General features: G+C 38.6%; 1 protein-coding gene across 1 annotated transcript in view; it reads right to left on the bottom strand.

Moving 5' to 3' along the window:
* Nucleotides 1-5899: 5899 nt before the first annotated feature.
* The window catches only part of LOC110877092, a 31151-nt gene continuing 16019 nt past the window's right edge, over nt 5900-21031 (bottom strand). The window contains exons 2-10 of the mRNA XM_022125251.2: nt 10237-10287; nt 9083-10099; nt 8104-8991; nt 7836-7979; nt 7656-7753; nt 7004-7367; nt 6730-6909; nt 6507-6622; nt 5900-6332 (exon numbers count right to left, since the gene is read on the bottom strand). Of these exons, the coding sequence (XP_021980943.1) occupies nt 5924-6332; nt 6507-6622; nt 6730-6909; nt 7004-7367; nt 7656-7753; nt 7836-7979; nt 8104-8991; nt 9083-10099; nt 10237-10287 (3267 nt within the window). The 3' untranslated portion in view covers nt 5900-5923. The remainder of the gene's footprint in view (nt 6333-6506; nt 6623-6729; nt 6910-7003; nt 7368-7655; nt 7754-7835; nt 7980-8103; nt 8992-9082; nt 10100-10236; nt 10288-21031) is intronic.

Here is a 21031-nt window from a genome sequence, read left to right as displayed (position 1 = left end):
CACAGAAACGGTGATATAATACTTTCGCAACAAAAATATGCAAAAAGTTTACTTGATAAATACAAGATGATGAATTGTAAAGCAGTTTCCACACCGATGGAATATTGAATATGATTATCTAAACAAGATCCTGAGGAAGAAATGGACTCAAATCTCTACAGAAGCATGATTGGAAGTCTTATGTATTTAACAAATACAAGGCCGGACATTATGTTTGCCGTAAACAAACTAAGTCAATTCATGGAGCAACCAAAACGGAGCCACTGGGAAGAGAATTTTAAGATATATAAAAGGCAGTTTGAATCACGGACTAATTTATTCCAAGGGAAGCAAAGGAACCTTAATTGGTTTTAGCGACAGTGACTATGCTGGGAGTATAGATGACAGCAAAAGCACATCCGGATATCTTTTTCATTTGGGTTCAGGACCTATAGCATGGCAGTCAAAGAAACAAAAGGTAGTGGCATTATCATCAACGGAAGCAGAGTATATTGCACTCTCTATGGCTGGATGTCAAGCGTTATGGCTCAAAGGAATATTAAAGGAATTGCAGGAAAAGGTTGATCAATCTCTTACCATTTTCTGTGATAACAAATCTACAATTAGCTTGGCAAAGGATCCAGTGTATCATGGAAAGAGTAAGCACATAAGAGTGAAGTATCATTTCATTCGAGACCTGGTAAAGAACAATGAATTAGAAGTTTTATTCTGTCCAACAAAACATCAGGTTGCAGATATCCTTATGTTGATGCAGATTTTGTGTCCGATGCTTGTCGAATAGATTAGTTATTATTTTACGCTGAATTTGTAATAGTTAGTGAAACGGTCTATCGAACGTGTATAGACCCGCTCGTTTGAAGTGGTCAAACGAGAGGGTTATTCGTTTGACCGTGTGTGTTTGCTAGACAAATTATGGTTGTATAATGTTTGGTGTCGAAGGATAAGGCATCGAAGGATTGTGTATATCCTTCGATGAGCTCGAAAGATATCCATCGAAGGATGAAGATGGACCTCGAAGGATATGTCATCCTTCGAGGTATATGTGTATCTTTCGATAGCTGGATGATCGACAGATGATCTATCGATCAGTCAGTTAGATCCTTCGACCATACAACCTGTGTTGGGTATAAATACCAACACTTGGTCATTTGCAACACAAGAGAGTTAGAGGAGGTTTGAGACCTCACCGGGAGAAATCACCACTTGATTTCTCCCTGGATGTATACTTCTTTGGTATTAGTTCGGTTATCATGTAATCGGGCCGACTTGTAATGTTTACTACCGGATTAATACAAAGTTTGTTTGTTTATCATCTCTAATCTCTTCCCATCTTGAACATAATCATGAAAATCACGGTTTCGGCCCTGAAACCCGGACCTACAATTGGTATCAGAGCCATGGTGCCCGATTTAGTAAATCTAACCGTTTACTAAGTCACATGTGCTCTAGATCTGTGATTTTTGTGCTTTTTATTCAAGATGTAAAAAAGGTGAAAATCAAGAAAAACTCAGATCTGGACCCGAATATTCAGATCTGTGCTAAAACGAAGGTTGGGTGTTATGTTTTTCACCTAAGTACTCAAGTTATCATCATCAAAAATTATCTACAAAGTGTTTTCATCAATCTGCAGATTTACACAGCCTCCTGTGTTCTTGATGTTCTTGACATCTTCATACCTCGAAAGATGAAAGAGATTCAGTGATGTTTTTCGAAAGTTCAAAGAGAATTCGAAAGGTCATCTTGATGTTTCGAAGGATCATTTTGTTTTTCGAAAGGTCATCTTTTGTTTTGAAAGATCAGGCAAATTTTCGAAGGGTCGGATTAACCACAATCGAAAGATCAACTAATTCAAAAGCTCAACAACTTCGAAGGATCCCTTCACCTCTTAACAATCTCGAAAGATCAACCTTACCCCCTACAATTCGAAAGATCAACTTTACGCCCCAACAACTTCGATAGACCGATTTTTCTGTTTCGAAAGATCCTAAACTTCAACTACCTCGAAAGATCCAAAAGAAAACTTTGAAAGATGATCTTTCGATACAAAAGAAAGATGATCTTTCGAAGTTGCTGTTGTTTATTCATGGTGGCTGCTTGTTGTTTATCAAAGAAAAAGAAGAAGAAGTCTGATAGATGTTAGCGGCTGGGGAAAAAGAAGTTAGTAGGGTTTTGGATTCTTGAGGTGTGTATTGAGGAGAGAGATAGACATGAAGAATAGCGGCTGATGAAGTTTAGGTTTGTTTGACTTTTGGGCCATGTTTAATAATGTTCAAGTATTGGGCACATCACTTAATCAATTTCCATAGTGGGCCGTGAATACATGTTAGACAATTTTTTTATTATTTGGGCCATTCACATATTTCTTGGAGCATGTTGACATGTTGACATAATTCAAGATATTAGAATGGGAATAGACGAATAAAATTGAAAATGTCGGGCAATGTCATCACTTTGTTAGGCCCACCAGATTGAATTAAATTGTGATTCATGATGTTGCAACTCTATTGGATTGAATTAATAGTGATGACAATCTTAAGTCTTGAGCCGAATTTAACATGGATCAACAAAATTTGCTACAAGGTCGAGCCGGGTCAAGAGTTTAAGATTATTATATGGGCCAAAAATTTTTCCGTGAGTTGTAGAGTGGGGTCGGGTGTTCGTGAAGTTTAGTTGAACCACGCTTCTAAATGTCAACGTCAAATTTGTACGGATTTGGGAGCGCACGGGATGATGCGGCATGATGAAAACAAGAGATGATGAAAACTTGATTTTTGAAAAATGTGGGGTAGTCACGGTTACCGATGCAAATGGCAAAAATGGTGACGCGACTATTATGGGCCAAAAACAACACCGTATGTTCACTTCCGCACGTCAAAATTTATGATTGTTACCGGTTATTCGGAAATGTTCGAAAGCATTTTGTTTATTGTCAGATTCTCGCATTTGAAAACGAACGTATGAACCTGGAATGTCTATACCGGTCCTAACGAGTTCACAAAGTCTTTGGAGGGATACAAGTCGGATCCTACGGGGTACTAGGCGAAATTTCTTTATCAACTAGAATATGCAACGAAGAAATCTTTTTGTTTATTGTCATATTCTCGCATTTGGTAACGAATGAATGAACCTAGAATGTCAATACCGGTCCTAACGAGTTCACAAATTCTTTAGGGGGATACAAGTCAGATCCTACGGGGTACCAGGGGACGTTTTTATTCAACTAGAATATGCAAAGAAGAAAGTCATGTTCGTGAATTTTCGGAACCGAGAACATTCAATGAAGATTGACGACAGTTCCGCTCAGTGGAGGGAATTGGTGAACATTTGACGACAGTTTCTTTGAAGTGGAAAGAATCTGTTAAGGTTTAGAGATTTTACCAAAGAAATGGGGGGATAAAAATTTTCATATGTTGAATTTCTTCGGTAAATTTCTAAACGCAATCACAGGTGGTAGAGTTTGTGATTTTCTGGTGATACAAACGGTTCGGAGTGGAATGTTTTGCACAGACACATATTTGAGGATTTTAATTAATTCTCCAGCCAGCGTGAAGGGTTTTGCACGGAAACATACAGGTATCTAAAGTCGACAGTTGTTTCAAAGCGCTGTTTACTGAAGACCTGGGGGAATCTTTATGGAAGTTGATAATTCAAGGCTGAAGACCTGCAGGATTCGGTTTTGGGTTTGATGTTTCTTTGGGATTTTACAGGGATCTGGGGGTAACTCAATTCGTTGAGTTTGCAAACGATGTACTTGGTCAAGCTGACTTCCTGAGTACTGATGCTGAAGATTCGTAGTGCATTACGTGGTCAACTTCACAAAGGCGAGACAATGAGATCTGGATGTAGTTCAACTAAGCGTGCCGTTTGGTTGAACTTGCAAGGGATACACTTGGTCTAGCTGACTTTCCTGAGTGTTGATGCTGAAGATTAAAGTGCATTACTTGGTCGATTCCACAAAGACGGTTTACAGAAGACAGTTCACCAGAAATCTCTATCAATGTAGTATGCTTGAAGATCAAGACTTGATGCAGTTTTTCAAGAATGGAACCCTTATCAAATGCCGGTTGGCGTATTGGAAGATCAGCGGAAGATCGATCAATTGAGCCTTTTGAGGAAATTGCACAACACCCAACACGGATACGCGTACTTTAAGGGGGAAATATTATACAGGGAGCATCAAGATACTACTTACCTGGATCATCGGTCAAGGGGGAATTTGTTAACACAGAGAAGATGAATACTTGACTGAAGATCGATTGCAGTTGAATTTTCAGCATTCGACAGCAACGGACAAGGGGGAATTTGTTGATGCAGATTTTGTGTCCGATGCTTGTCGAATAGATTAGTTATTATTTTACGCTGAATTTGTAATAGTTAGTGAAACGGTCTATCGAGCGTGTATAGACCCGCTCGTTTGAAGTGGTCAAACGAGAGGGTTATTCGTTTGATCGTGTGTGTTTGCTAGACAAATTATGGTTGTATAATGTTTGGTGTCGAAGGATAAGGCATCGACGGATTATGTATATCCTTCGATGAGCTCGAAAGATATCCATCGAAGGATGAAGATGGACCTCGAAGGATATGTCATCCTTCGAGGTATATGTGTATCTTTCGATAGCTGGATGATCGACAGATGATCTATCGATCAGTCAGTTAGATCCTTCGACCATACAACCTGTGTTGGGTATAAATACCAACACTTGGTCATTTGCAACACAAGAGAGTTAGAGGAGGTTTGAGACCTCACCGGGAGAAATCACCACTTGATTTCTCCCTGGATGTATACTTCTTTGGTATTAGTTCGGTTATCATGTAATCGGGCCGACTTGTAATGTTTACTACCGGATTAATACAAAGTTTGTTTGTTTATCATCTCTAATCTCTTCCCATCTTGAACATAATCATGAAAATCACGGTTTCGGTCCTGAAACCCGGACCTACACCTTACCAAAGCACTTCAGCCGAAGGACTATGTGCACATGAAGAATCTCATGAATGTTGCAGCGTTCTAGCTTACGGGAGGGTGTTAGAGAATGATATTAAGCTAGAATAAGTATTATTTATCTTAGTTTTTATTATGTAACATTATTATTATTATTATTATTATTATTATGATAACCTAAGTATTAGCGGTTATCTTATCAAACCCTAATGTATATATACATTCATCTGTACGTTCGGTGTTTTTCACCAATTCAATCAAGAACACATTTATCATTCATTACTTCGTACAAATCCAGATCATACTCCTGTAAATCTAACATTGGGTGTGTGGACCAAACACTAAACACTAGTCTGGAGAATGATCAACTTTAACAGTTAAAACAAGAGTTAGCAGGTGTAGTTTTAAAGTTGGTTAGGACAAATGGAGATGGAAGACGGCTAGGGAAGACGATCAATCGGTAAAGCTAGTTCACGAACAAATTCAAAAGGTGTCAGCCACCGAACAAGACGTAGAGTGGCAGCACTTGGAGGGCAGCAAGTAATAAAATAATGGTGAAGTCGGAACTACAAAGGCGCGGAGTAATAATGGAAACAACAATCTGTTCAAGGTGCGGCTGAAATGAAGAAACAACGAATCACTTATTGGCAACATGCATAGCGGCTAAATCACTTATTGGCAACATGCATAGCGGCTTCAATATGGTTTACGACATGCAACAAAGTCATGGCAAGTATAGACACACTGGTGGGCTCAGAAGGATGGAAGAAATTGATCGGGGTGGTGTATCAAACAACAATGTGGCAAATTTGGAAGGTAAGAAATGATAAAGAGTTCAATAAGCCGGATTATAAAGTGATGGAAGACATTAAGACTGAGTCATTCCTATGGATCAAGAGTAGGATTATGCACCAGATTCTAACCTAGTATAAACTATAATAAAAATAACAAAAAAAATAGAAACTTGTTGATACATATATTCTACATTGGACGAAACTCAATTCCAGATATAATAAGACCAGACATATTTCCTTCAAAACTTATTAGTTTCAAATCCATGGGGACAGACTCCTCATTATGCCTATCAGATATAGTTTCCCACACTCTAACCTCCATCCACCCATCTTCCCTTTGTTCTGGAATCCATTTAATATTGTTTAAATTCACTGTGCTTGGGGCAGTGAAAGAAATAATGTTGGTTCTTTGCTTTATATAGGGTAGAAGATCTCGTGCCTTTACTGGAAACTTGAGCCCGCGATATTTTTCTGAAAGCTTGAACACTAAGAAACACGCATAAGACGTATCCGATGAGAGCATCCGAGTATCAACGTCACATTTGATGCGGAATTCATGGTAATAGAGAATCTCAGCAGCATCTTCAAATATGCACCTATATTAATTCATGTAATTACATCATTTCATGATATATTATAGACATTGTATTTCTATATTTTGGTTGATATATATGTTTTAAATAGAGTTATCAATATGGTGAGATGGTTCAACCAAATGCATAAATGGTACTTGGATGAAGGGAGTAATAAAGCTGGTTCTAAAAGCCAACCTTGATTGTGCTTCAGGTTTAATACGGTAGAATTTCACATTTGAAGCATCGCATATAACTGATTTTGCTCGTAGCATATGGCATTTCTTCTGGTTCGCTTTGCTTAGAAAAAATATCTATTCATCATAAAGTACCAATTTTTCCATTAGTATATCACAAGATAGAATAATATGGTCCTCAGTATTTGATGTAAAACACTTGGTAAACAAGAAAGAAATCAAACCTTTTCACCCTTGTCAATAAGAAACCCATTGAAAAGCAGGTGGCATAGCTCCTCTTTAGGGGTATTTTGGATATTGTATTCAGACCTCTTGAATATTTCCTGATAGTCCAACTCAGGTTTCATGAGTCTTTGGACATTGTTTTCATCGCTCAGTTTGTTATTCTCTTTATGTTCTTCTAACTGCATATTCATATACATCTTGTCCTTTCATGCATATATAAAACAAAAGAAATGATATAAGCAAACAACAACATGCATGTGTTCTTAGACTTACACTAGCAATGGCATTAAACTCTAATCCTTCAACAAAAATACCCCAGTTACCGCAATAATACTGAGAAAAGCTTTGGAGTAAAATATCACAATCAACAGTTTCATTAGTATTCCAAAATCGGAACAATTCAACCATCAACCACTCGCCTCCAGGTCTCCACTTTGCAAAATATGCATTTAAGGTTTCACCTGCCATCTTGTATTTTAAATTCACATATAATGGTCTAGTAGAAACTTTTCTTCGATTGCAAAACTTGAACACTAGGTAAGCTCCATACATTATCCCCGGACTTAAAAGTTGAGGCTTTATCTGGATTTGGATATTGAGATTTAAGTTGTCTGATATCTTTGCAGCCTTCGAAAACCTACACATATGTATGTTACTACATTGAAACATATATGCTCAGCCTATTTTACCACAGTGAAAATGCTAAAAGGGATAACCATAAGTAGTTCTAAAATACAATGATTATGTAATTCTAGCTCGGTTGGTTCATATTACATAATACAAAAAAGTTCTTTAGCAGTCAACTAAATGACATTTAAAAGCAAACTATCCCTTTCCCTAGAGGTTAGCCTCTTGTATCCCAAGAAATTCGTATAATATGAAAAGAGCGTGCGCACTGGGAAAAACGTGGGAGAGGGGAGAGAACCTGGATTTTTTTATGGATCTCCACTTCACACTTTTGAATGAAAACATTTTTGCTGATACCATTTCATTTTTCACTCCATTCATGCTAATGGAAAACCACTGTTGCATTAAAAGGCAATCAAATTAAAACAACAATTTTGTCGAAAGCAGGCATCAGAGACGGTTAAGGAGATTGAATCACCAGTTTATCATTGTGAAGGAGAATTCCCAAAGAAAGGAGAGACCAGAGATCCTTCTTTCGGCTTGTATTGGCTAATGGAAATTTTGACATCCCGATTATCTTCCTGTAATCTTTAGGCAGCTTTTGCTCCCATTCCCACTCATCCTGTGAGGCATGAAAACAATAAAACTACAAGTAGTTGTTTCCTGACAAAATAAATTTACTTATTCAAATAGTAAGTAGTAGAGTACTGCTTCATTGATATCATAATGAATATATTAGAACTTACTTGACATTCATATGCTTTCTCGAGTTCTTTTACAACATCAACCATTCTTGGACGGTCTTTTGGAAGTTCTTGCAAACATTGATAGGCGATGTTAGAGAAAACGACCAATGATTTTGCATCGATTTGTTCTTTGATATTATCAAAGATTATTTCTTCAAGTCTCTTGTTCTTGAAGCATTGTACAGCCAACTGTGAAAGAAAAACCACTTGGCCATCTTCATGATCACCATTGACTGGCTGTTGTTGATCAACTTTTATGGTTTCAATTGCTAATCTCCCACATAAGATTTCAAACAAAACCACACCAAAGGAATAGACATCTGATTTCTGTGTTAGGATGCCCGTGCTAGTATAGAGTGGATCGTAATAGCCTAGTGTGCTTACACCTTTGGATATGATGAAATCAGAAATAACAGCTTCCCAATCATTGTTTAATAGTATGCTGCTGCTTTTAATGTCTCCATGCATTGAATATTGGGAGTCAGAACCACTGTGAATGTAAGCTAGCCCACGTGCAGCATCAATAGAAATCTGTAGCCTTTGTTTCCAAGTTAGACTAGCATTTTTCACATGATTTTTCAGACTTCCATTAACCATATGCTCAAAAACAACAATCCTTTCACTCGCCTCTTCACAAAATCCGATAATAGGAATGACATTCTTGTGGCTAAAACTGTAAAGAATTGCAATCTCTTTATAAAAATCATCCTCATATGAACCCATTGTATGATCTAGTCTCTTTACAATAATAGATTTATGTCCTTTGGAATCTGAGAGTTCTCCTCTATACACCTTGTCATACACTCCCTTCTCAATGATATCACTAAAGTGATGTGTAGCAAATCTAACTGCTTCAAGTGACATTCTCAAGGCTTCAACCCCTTTTACCTGCATAAATGTTGTAAATCTAATTAAAATTGTACAATAAATAGTTAAATGTTGTCACAAATGTACATGGTTGTCATAAAATAAGACTTACTTGAGATTTCAATGCTCTTTCAAGTTCTTCCACAACGTGGGACATTGTGGGACGGTCGTCACGATTTTCTTGTATGCATTTATATGCAATTATTGCAAATATGCTTACGGAATCTGGAAAGGTGTTACCATCAAAAGTAGAAGATCCTTTCTCAAATTCTTTCTTTAATCTAGAACTGATAAGCTCGTTGAGCTTATTCTGCTCAAAGCAGCGTTTGGCCATGTGGAGTAGATATTCTTGGTCATCTTTGGACCTCTGAAAATATGCCAATCTTCCACTCAATACTTCAAATAAAACCACCCCAAACGAATACACATCAGACCCCTTTGTGAGCATACCTGTCTTGTGATACTGTGGATCAACATACTCGAGTGTGCCAGCAACTTGAGTCATGACAAATGTGGCCTGCAGATTTGCAGGCCCAATTCTTGACAACCCAAAATCACCAATCTTGCCTACACAATTATGTCCCAATAAAATGTTAGAGCTCTTTATATCGCGATGAATTATCCTATGATGCTCTCCAACACCATTATGGAGAAACTCAAGACCACGGGCTGCATCAAGGCAGACCTGTAGATGTTGAGCCCATGAATAATTTTTCTTATTATCATTGCTAGAAATATATTCATCAAGGCTTCCATTTGAGGCATACTCATAGACAAGAATGCGCTCTTGATCTTCATCACAAAATCCAAGAAGTGTGACAAGGTTTTGGTGCCTAAAATATGGAAGCACTGAGATTTCTTGCAAGAACTCTGCAGTTCCTTGACCGTATTTACGATCTAACCGCTTAACAGCAACTGTGCTTTTTCTTCTCCGATAGCCCAAGAGTTCCGTCACCGACACTCTCTGATGTATATTATCTTTATAATATTTTTGTACATCAAAGTGGAAGAGATCTACTTTGTATACTTTCCCATATCCACCACGTCCGATTTTAAAATCATCATGAAAATCATGAGTTGCTAACTTTATTTGTTCTAATGGAATTTTCATGTGTTCCAGGTTTTTCACCTGCACCATATTAAACAACAATGGCAATTCGAAGTTAATCTTTTCTAGAAACTATAAGGGTCATATATGATCATGAGAAATTTAGAAGAAAAACAATTACTTTATACATATTTTTAGAAGGCAATGAATTTTGTTACCTTGTAGGAATCAGCTTTGTGTTCTGGTTTTCCTTTTAATCCAAGAGCAACCTAATAGTTACACCCATCCAGTGAATAAGAAGAAAATGAGTCAATATAATTGTTAAAATTAATTCAAGAAGTTGTGACATGTTGGAAGTAACACGTTGAAATTGGTTCAAATAGGAAATTGATGTTGGAAAAATCTATTACAAAAGTTTTAAAGCAACCATTGTCATCGTGAAGAACATCCCTCATAGCTGCTGTCGGTTGGCTTTCTCTCATGCGTTGAAAACCGCTCTCTACAAAGTGGTTGCCCAACCTAGATCCATTGAAGCGTGGGTTAGGTTGTTCCTTCTTCCTCGCTGCACTTTGCAAGTGGTCAGAGCAAAAAATAGGCAAGAAAGAAGGTCTGGGAATAGGAAGGCATTGCAACAAAGATCAATTCTGATTCTTTAGCCACATGGGGGAAAGAAGATGGTATTTTTATGTTAGTTAAAAATATATTTGATAGTCCTACGGTGGGGTCTCTAGGTCAAGGAGGTGTTGATAATCCTGAGGAGAGTAGTGTTAGTAATACCAATGTTAGGCAGTGTCTTCAAAAGGTTGCTGATGGCCACTTTACAGTTGCAGTGAAGGTGTTATGTTCATCCGGTGTTGCTCCATACAATGATTATAGCGTACAGGCTTTAGAGGCTACACACCCGTACAGAGAACCTCCATCTATGCCAGGTACTATATATTCTGAGCCTCCCCTTGTCGCAGAGGTGGATAGTGTTCTTTGCTGCATTAAATCGTTTGTTAAAGGAACCTCATGTGGGAGGGATGGCTTGAGGGCACAACACATTTTGGATGCTTTATGTGGAGAGGGGTCTGCTATTGCCACTGATCTCTTATGCACTATCATTGCGGTAGTCAACTTATGGCTAGGGGAAATGTCCATCGTGTTTGGCAGAGTTTGTCGCGTCTGCTCCCCTTACACCGCTTTTAAAACCCGACAATGGGAATAGACCTATTGCAGTGGGTACTATATGGAGGCGTTTGGTTTCCAAGGTTGCTATGAAGGGTGTTGGTACAGAAATGACCAAGTACCTTAATGATTTTCAGTTTGGGTCGGCGTGTCGGGTGGCGCTGAGGCCATTTTACACAGCGTCAATAGGGTTCTAAGTGAACGTCACACTGATGGGTCTCTTGCAATGCTTACGGTAGATTTTTCTAATGCTTTAACCAGGTGGATAAATCAGCCTTACTTCATGAGGTCAGGATGAGGTGCCCTTCTATTTCTTTGTGGGTGGAATTTCTATATGGGTAGCCAGCAAGATTGTATCTTGGAGATGGGCACATTTGGTCTACCACGAAAGTTCAGCAAGGGGACCCATTGGGACTACTTCTTTCGATCTTCTTTTGCACCCCCTTGTGCATCAGATTAGAGACAAATGCAAGCTTCTCCTTCATGCTTGGTATCTTGATGATGGGACTGTCATTGGAGGTTCAGAAGAGGTGGCTAGAGTGTTGGACATCATTAGGGTGTCGGCTCCAACATTGGGTCTTGAACTTAATATTAAGAAAACTGAGCTATTTTGGCCTTCTTGATGGTAGCAAGTTTCGTGAAGGGTTATTTCCTAAGGACATTGGGAGGCCATTATAATGGGGTGAAGCTTCTTGGGGGGGGGGGGGCTGTTAGTAGAGTCGCAAGCTTTATTAGTGGGTTGGCAAAGAAAAGAGCTGCTAAGGCAGTAGATTTGATGCGTCTTCTGCCGAAATTCGGTGACCCGCAGAATGAACTACTCTTGCTTCGATCTTGTATGGGCATTGCCAAACTTTTCTTTGGCTTGAGGATATGCCAACCTGTACACATGGGAGATGTAGCGTTATCTTTGACAAAGGTTTGCGTGAGGCGATTGAGGAATTGGTGGTTTGTGGAGGTCCTTTATTTGGAGACCTCCAGTGGCGACTTGCTTCTTTACCTATTATGTTTGGAGGTTTGGGGTTGTATTCGGCTATAGAGGCTTCATCCTACGCTTTTGTGGCCTCGGGGGCCCAATCGTGGGTGCTATAGGACCACATCTTAAGAGACAGTGGCATATGCGGTATGGATTCTGATTATGTTTGTGCTTTGGCTTGTCTTCGTGATACGATTCCAAACTTTGACATCAGCGGTTTCACTAATAAGGACACCCCCCCCCTAAAGCCCAACATGCATTGGCGAGTGCTCTTTTTAATAAAATTGTCCAATAAATCAAAGTGCAGTTTGACTTGACCGTTAGACAAAAAGCCGTTTTTGAGTGTCTCGAAGCACCACATGCACAAGAATTTCTTCTTGCTATACCTATAGATGGGTTAGGCCAGCATATGTCGTCGGTGGAGTACCGTAATATCCTTAAGTATCGCCTCATGATTCCTTTATTCCAGTTGATGAGGTATGCCCAGTTTGTCGGGGCGTGTTTGGATTCTTTTGGTGAGCATGCAGTTCATTGTAGAGAGCTCCCGGGTTCAAATACCGACGTGATTTGGTTAAGTATGTCCTTTTTACATATTTAGGTGCGCTGGTATTTCTGCTAAGAAGGAGGCACCCGTTAATTTCTTAACAGACCCGTTGGAAGCGAGATCTACCCTTCGACCAGCCGACATTCTGGTCTTTGGATGGGTAGGAGGAAAACACGCATGTGTGGATCTAACAGGGGTTTCCCCGCTTGTGGGCTTAGGGAGTAGTGCTTTCACAGTGGGTCAGGCTGCTTTGGGTAAAATGATCAAGCATGAGAAAGCGTGCCTTGACAACCAGCACGTGTTTATCCCATTTGCTTTTGATACTTTTGGTGTTCTGGCACCAGAGGCTGTGGACCTACTTAGTCGAGTTCAAAGGGTCATGCATAGTAATGTTATGACCCCGAGATCTATGGACGTAGTTTTTAAAAGGCTTAGTTTTGCTATTCAAAAAGGGGTAGCGGCGCAGCTTGTTGCCCGTTTACCAACTATCTCGAGGTATATTATATAATATCAATAAAAAGGTATTCGAGTTAGTTGTATTCAATAAAATAACAATTATTGTAGGCAAAGTTTGAGTAACACGTTGAAATTGGTTCAAATAGGAAGTTGATGTAGGATGTTTCAGTTTTGATTTCATTTACTTTTTGTAATTTCTTTTTCAGTTATACTGCCTATTTAAACCTTTGTAAGGAAATGAATTAGATAAAGCATTTTGAGCATTCCATTCAGTTTAGGATAACATAGTGGTTATCGGCATTATGTCAACTAGCTGAAATTGGGTCAAAAGTAGCGGATTCATTATGTAATTAGTATAAAGATAGTTTATGTTAGAATTAAAGGAAGTTATGAAGTACAAGGGCCAAAGGTGTCAAACTGAAAGTTGATAACCTACAAATCAAAGAATACGACTTCTCCTTGGAGTCGCACCTATTGGAATTGGTGGCATCAACAAACCGGAAAGGAACACACCTCTTCACAATCAATCTCACCCACAAGATCAAAAAGACACAATTGTTCGTGAAGGGACGCGTCTATTGGATCGCACCTTTTAGATTAGTATAAATAGGGTTAGAAATTTCAATTGTAATTTTCCACTCATACATTCACAATCATTGTTCATTTAGAAATCAAAGGTACTAGTTTGTTTGTTATTGTTCTTTATCATTGTGTTCATCATCAAGAAGATTTTTGGCAACAGTGGTATCAGAGCCTAGGGCTCAAACTCGTTTCGGGAAGACGATCATCAAGCGGGTGGTTGAATTCCGTAACAATTCTGATCACGCAGAAGGCGTTGATTGGGTTGTTCTTGTCAAGTTTTAACACAAATCGCATCAAGCGGGTACGATTGTTGTTCGTTGGTTAATCGGTCATCAGGAGGGTGTTCGATTTTTTTTATCTAATCATCATTGAGGGTGTTTGGATTCTCTGTTTTTTTGTTAATTCAAATCATGACAAGAGGTTGCGATTCGGGTTAAGAAGACGGAAGCAAATCTGAGAAGTTTGTATTCTGGTTTGAAGAAGCAATCGCGAATTAGAAAAGTTTGGGTTATTTGAAATTTACAAAAGAGACAAAACCTGAGAAGTTTTGTGGTCTGTTTTACCGCAAGTAATCAAGCATCAAGAGGGTGTTAGGTTGTGAAGTTTAGTCGCAAATCAAGCGGGCTTGGTGCTGTTTTTTTTGTTCGTGTTTAGACAATCGCGAATCAAGCAGGCAGAAAAAGAAAAAAAACGCAGCCAAGAGGGTTGCTAAGAAAAGTAAGCAAAATCGTGCGGAGAATCACGATATGTGAAGTCGGAATCACGTCGGTTCGCAAATTCTAGGTTCTATGTTTTATTTTTCTTGAATTTATATAAGGTTTAGAAATTGGTTTGATTCCGTTAGAAAGTTAGTGTGAATTGTGGAATCATAGACTTCGGTTTTAGGAGAAAACCAAAGTATAGAAAGTGAAAATTGTTGGGAAAGAAATTATAGCGGATTCAGGTGGAACTTCTCCGTCAAATGCGGTAATAATTAAAGAGGGTAGTTCGTTCTCCCAGTTTCAGTGTCCTATCTTAAAGTCTACAAACTATACAGTATGGGCAATCCATATAAAAACCATACTTAGGGAAAATGGATCATGGGAAATGATAGAACCCAAAGAAAATACGCAACTTGATGAAAAGAAGGATATGACGACGATTGCGTATTTATTTCAAGCACTACCGGAAGATATGATAGTACTAGTACAAGTTGCAAGTTGCAAGTTGCAAGAGTGCAAAAGAAATTTGGGATGCGTTAAAGACAAGGCACGTCGGTGCAGATTGAGTGTAGAAGGCACGTCTTCAAACACTCAAAACAGAATTTGAGATGTTAAAAATGAAAGAGGAAGACATTATCGATTCGTTCACTGCAAGACTAAATAGTATTGTTACGAGGGCAAGTGGTCTTGGATCAACTTTTGATCAACCGACTTTAGTATGGAAACTTCTAAGTTCTATACCGAGAAGGTTCGTTCAAATTGTTGCAACCATTGAACAATTCGCCGATCTAGTAACAATGACGCTGGATGAGACAATTGGAAGGTTGAAAGCCTATGAAGAAAGGACCGGTTAGGTGGATGAAAACCCGGTATACAATCAAGAGAAACTTATGTTTACACGACGCGACAAGAAATATGGTCGTGGAAGGCATTTTGGGAACAATGGACAAGGAAGGTTCAATTCATCACAAGGCAAGTGACGTGATGGAAAGTTCAGATAAGAAGAAGGGGATGAAGATTCTTCACATGATAACTATAGAGAACAAAGAAGGGAGGAGAGTGCCTCATAGAATGCTTACAAGAATAGAAACAACCAAAAGAAGTTTGGGAAGAACTTAAGCAAGATAAAATGCTATAACTGCCAAAAGTTTGGTCATTATGCATCAGATTGTCCTTGTCCTGAATCAAACCAAAGAAGGGAGGAATCAAATCTCGTGCAAGAAGAGGAGGAACCAACTCTCCTAATGGCAATCAAAGAAGACTGCAAGGATCTTCTACAACAAGTTCGTGATAAAGATAAAGAAGCACATGATGGCAATCAAGTCACGAAGAACGATCATGGTGCAAGTAAAGAAGATCAAATGGAAGATGAAGACTTCATTCTCTTGAAGAATGAAGATGCTAAAGCATGAAGATGTTGAAGGCATGGATTAAGAAATTAGGGGGAATATTGAATTATAATTCCTTAATACATGTGGGTCAAAAGTAGCAGGTTCGTTATGAAATTAGTATAAAGATAGTTTATGTTAGAATAAAAGGAAGTTATGAAGTACAAGGGCCAAAGGTGTCAAACTAAAAGTTGATAACCTACAAATCAAAGGATACGACTTCTCCTTGGAGTCGCACAAGTTGGAATTGGCGGCATCAACAAACACCTCTTCACAATCAATCTCACCCACAAGATCAAAGGGACACAACTGTTTGTGAAGGGACGCGTCTATTGGATCAGACCTTTTAGATTAGTATAAATAGGGTTAGAAATTTCAATTGTAATTATTCACTTATAGATTCACAATCATTGTTCATTCAGAAATCAAAGGTACTAGTTTGTTTGTTATTGATCTTTATCATTGTGTTCATCATCAAGAAGATTCCAGAGCATCGAATTAAGACCGTGATACAGTCTCAAAATCTTTGGAATTTTTTCGATAGAGCGTTCGATGATGCGTTCGAATTAAGAGATGCTGAAGCAGATGTCGAAAAACAAAGAGAAAATTGAAGGATGCATGAGTAGTGGTGATTAAAGCTTCATGAGTTCGGCGTGGAGTTCTAAAGAGTATTGTTGTTGGGAAGCATGTGAGTAGAACCTCCGGTGTCAGATGTCCAATCAGGGATTGAGGAGTTTATGTGACACTAAGCATGAAAAGCTTGTGCTAGTTGATCCGAAGATGGAGAGGCAGATGCAACAAAAGAAGCTAGTTGAAAACATTGTGAAGCATAATGTCTGGATTTGCGACACAGTTGACATGTAGGAGGTCTATTTTGGCGGCCAACATATTGTTACGTCCCCTGTTGTTAGAGAAATTTGGCCTGTTGGGCCTATAGTGGGCCGAAGGAGCCCGATTTGGTTTATAAGTGGATCCAAATTATTAGGCTTATGGGTATTATTTTGGTGACAAAAGCAACAGTAGGCGATTCATGGGTTCCATGCAAGTTTTTCATGAACAATTCATGCTTTCCGCACTTGCTAAAAGATCAGGAAAAAAAACTGCTGGGAATAGGACGTACAAATCAAATAGATGTAGAGAAGCTTTCAAAGGTGGTTCCAAGACCGCACAGAAACCAATGAAGTTGATCCATAGCATCAATAGGGTGACCAACAACACTAATTTGTTCGCAAGTAGCCTTGAAGGCACAACTAAATTCAGCAACAGATGTATCCCCTTTCTTAAGTGCACGAAGATTATCTTGTAAATTGTGAATTCTTTCAACTGGTGTAATGCAAAACGCCGCTTCAAGTCCAAATATCACGAGCAGAGGTGAGACCAACCGTGACAGAGAGAGCCTCTTCAATTAACGACGCATTGAGAAGAATGATCACATGTTATTCATCCCTTACCCAAGTAACAAAATCAGGGTTTTGAACTTCTTTGTCATTGGTTTTAATAGTAAGAGATGGTGGTGAAAGAGAACCATCAACATGAGGTAACAATCCTTGATAAGTGATTATTGGAAGCATTTGAGTTCTCCAATAGATATAATTTGTGGAGCAAAGCTTAATAGCAATCATCGGAGCCAAGCCTGACATGAGAGATTGGCAATAGAAGATGATAAGCCATGATGAAATGATCGAAGAGGAGAGACGGACAATGGAGGGAGAAGTAGGGTTACGATGGGTAGGTTAGAATGCGATGGGTTGGAAGGGCAAAGAAATAGGAAACTCAACTAATGTTTCTGGTTATCGGCTAATACCATGTGGAAATTTCAAAGATCTTTTCTCATTTAATAAAATCCTATTTACAATATAAACAACACATTTACACTTTGACACCTAAAGAATCTCATATGTACAATATAAATTAACCTCATACAAAGGTTAATACATATTATCTAACAATGCTTATCATCCAACAAGTGGTTCACGACAAAAGGTTCTCGGGGATTGTAGCAGCAACCACAGCATGTCATGCTACTTATGTTAAATTACCAAGCGATTATCACAATGAACATACACACGGTTGAACAGTTTTGTTCGACTCTTTCGTATTTAATAAAATTGAGAGTTACAATGCCTTATATAGGCTAACAACTTGACCCACAAGATAACTATTAAACCAATCCTACCATAATTAACAAGTTTAAGCTAAATTAATACTTTTAGTCCCTAGATTTATGCCCTCCTCCAAAACCGCCCCTTTGAGATCAACTACACTCCCCCTTTGATGTTGCAATTTTACCACTCCCTCTCAACATCAACTTTCATGTCTATTCCTTTGCAAAATATCAACTAGCTTCGGTCCTAGGCTTTTTGATATTATGCCCCTTAATTACTATAAAAAGATACAAAGAATTCCTTTTAGTTGTCTATTAAATACATAGAATTCGCTTTAGTTGTCTACTTGGTTTAAAAAAGCACGCCTAGGCGCAAAGCGACCTCAGGTGCAAGTTGTTGCGCCTTGTGTTACATAAGGCGAGGGTTGTATATAAAGTGCGTGCTTTGACGCATTTCTGGTAGAAAGGTGAAGTGAGAAGCGAGCGATTCATGTACGGGAGATAAAATTAAATCTTTATGCTTAAAAATCTATGTAAGAATAAGAAGAAAATAAAGCTTACACGTAGAGAAGATGAAGATTTGGAGAAGAGATGAGTAGATGGAGCAGATTTTGTGTGACGGCTGGATATTAGGGTAGAATGCGACGGGGTAAATGGAGATACTAGGGTTACATATCTTTGTGATTTTTCTTTTTACTAAATTACGTTTTTCATCCTCAATTTTTAAGTTTCTATTGTTGATGCACTTTTGTGTCTGTCACTAGTCTTGTAATTACGATGTATTTTGTACGGTCTTTTGTCGTTTATCGAGTCTGTATTTTTCGTCGACCAAGTCGGATATCCTCCTATCCGCTTGTGTCCGACTTGTTTGTCTCCTTTTGGTATGTAATGACATATGAACGATGCATGTTGCATAAAGGGTATTTCTGTCAATATGTAAGTGTTTATATGTTGCCTGCTATTTGCTGTCTGTTTGCAGCAAACAACTCAACTTTAGCAGCCTTCAACGAAACAAGCTGTTTCGTCGAACACTTATCGACGAAACAGGCTGTTTCGTCGAACACTTATCGACGAAACAGGCTTATGATCATACCATTCTGTTTCGTCATTATCAGCGACGAAACAGACTTGTTTCGTCGTCTGATGGGCTTCTCATGGGCCAGTGTATTGGCCCAGTTCTGTTTCGTCGAGACCATGTTGGTTTCGTCGAAATCCTTGGCCCAGCTGCTATATAAACACCCTCTGTTTCGCTTAGAAGGCAGAGATGAGAACATACCCTTAAAGTTATTCTGTCAAAACTGTGTTTGTATCAGTTGGAATTCTCATCCAGTTTAATCAATAGATTGTGGTTCATTGGTTAAACCGTGTCGTTACTTTCTTACATGTTTGATTTGGCTTAGTTACGTGGATTCCGCACACGTGACTTTGTTTGCTATAAACAAGGATTAGGTTGTGTTATCGATCCTCCGATTTCGGGACCTACAAGTGGTATCAGAGCGTTGGCTCTTTATCCTTGTTTAAAATCAAACATCGTTCGGTTTTATCTTGTGGTTGATTTTCAGAAAAAGTGTTCTTAAAAAAACTCATATTTTCAAGAAAAGTGCCTTAAAATCTGCTAAAATATTGTTGTTTGCTAAAGAGTTTTGTCAAAAACCTTGTTAGATTGATTGTTCTAGTGATTAACTGGGTTTTTAGTGAAAGTCTTGTGCAATTTCATGTTTCGGAAAGTTTGAAGGTGACCGGAAAATTCATATTTCTGGGTTTGTTCTTCATATATACAAGAAACATTCAAGGTGTTCTTGAATATTCATTGAATTTAGATTTAAAATTAAAACTGAAAAGAATTATAATCATTTAAAAATTTGTTAGCCATACTTGGTTGGTGGTCTAAGCATGGTGTGAGTTGAAAAAGTCGTGTACTTTGTATGCTTGAGGATAAGATTTGAACTACTTCATCAACTCTCTGGTTACTTTTTCGGCGAAACAGGATAACGACGAAACAAGCAAACGACGAAACAAAAGCGTTTCGCCGATAGCAATCTTCGACGAAACACAAAGTGTTTCGCCATAATCCATTGACGAAACACATTGCGTTTCGTCATAAGAGATTTCGACGAAACAGAATCTGTTTCGTGGGAAGTGTTTCGTCGTGTGTGTTGTCATTTTTAAACAGAAGGTTTGCAAAAGTGTCATAACATTGTGTTTTCAAATATTTGATCAGGTATTCTACTTGTATACATCAAAGATGAGTTGCACAAGTCTGTGGGATTGGAGTACGGACCCACAACCAGGTCAAGATCAAACTTCCGCAGCCGCGTGGGCAAGGAGTATGTTTCCTCAACCATCCATAAGTGCAAGTCAATGGGCGTTAGTGTCGAATCAGAATCAAAGTATTCAAAATCTTCTGCTTAGCGAAAGTGAAACGGGTAGCAACAATCGCCCACCAAAGTTGAATCACATGAACGACTTTCCATCATGGAAAGGTCGCTTTCACACATACGTACAAGGGCAAAGCATCGAACTTTGGACGTGTTTCATTAATGCATTCAACCCTGCCCTCGAAGTAGCAGCATCAACTAATTTGCTTAAAGATGACAACAAAGCCTATGACTTAGAGAAAAAGGCGTCTGCTATTCTTACACAAGCGCTTAACAAAGAAATCTATCATCAATTCTCTTACTGCAAAGACACGAAAACATTATGGGATGCCTTGGTAGCGAGAGGAGAAGGAAATGCAGCTACTCGAAAGTCTCGCCATGATCTGTTAAAGAAAGAGTTTGAATCATTTCAGTTCTTAGAAAATGAAACCCTAAATGATATGACTACACGTTTTTATCATTTGATTAGTGAAATGTTTGCTTATGGGGTTTTGGCAAGTCAACAGGAAATGGTTGCTAGGTTTACTGATGCTTTACCTCCAAAGTGGAGTTCGTTTATTGAGTTGCTGAAGCATACGGGTACTCTAGATACGGTCAATATCTATGAATTCATTCAGAAGCTGGAACACAAGAATGATGAAGAAATCCGGAAAGCTAAACGAGCTCCTGCTCCTCAAAATACAGAAATGTACCTTCCAGGATTCGACTCTTTGGCCAGAT

The sequence above is a fragment of the Helianthus annuus genome, chromosome 9 (assembly GCF_002127325.2).
Source record: "Helianthus annuus cultivar XRQ/B chromosome 9, HanXRQr2.0-SUNRISE, whole genome shotgun sequence".
NCBI lineage: Eukaryota > Viridiplantae > Streptophyta > Magnoliopsida > Asterales > Asteraceae > Helianthus > Helianthus annuus.
Note: the sequence above shows the minus strand (reverse complement) of the source record. Positions and strands in the feature narration are given on the sequence as shown.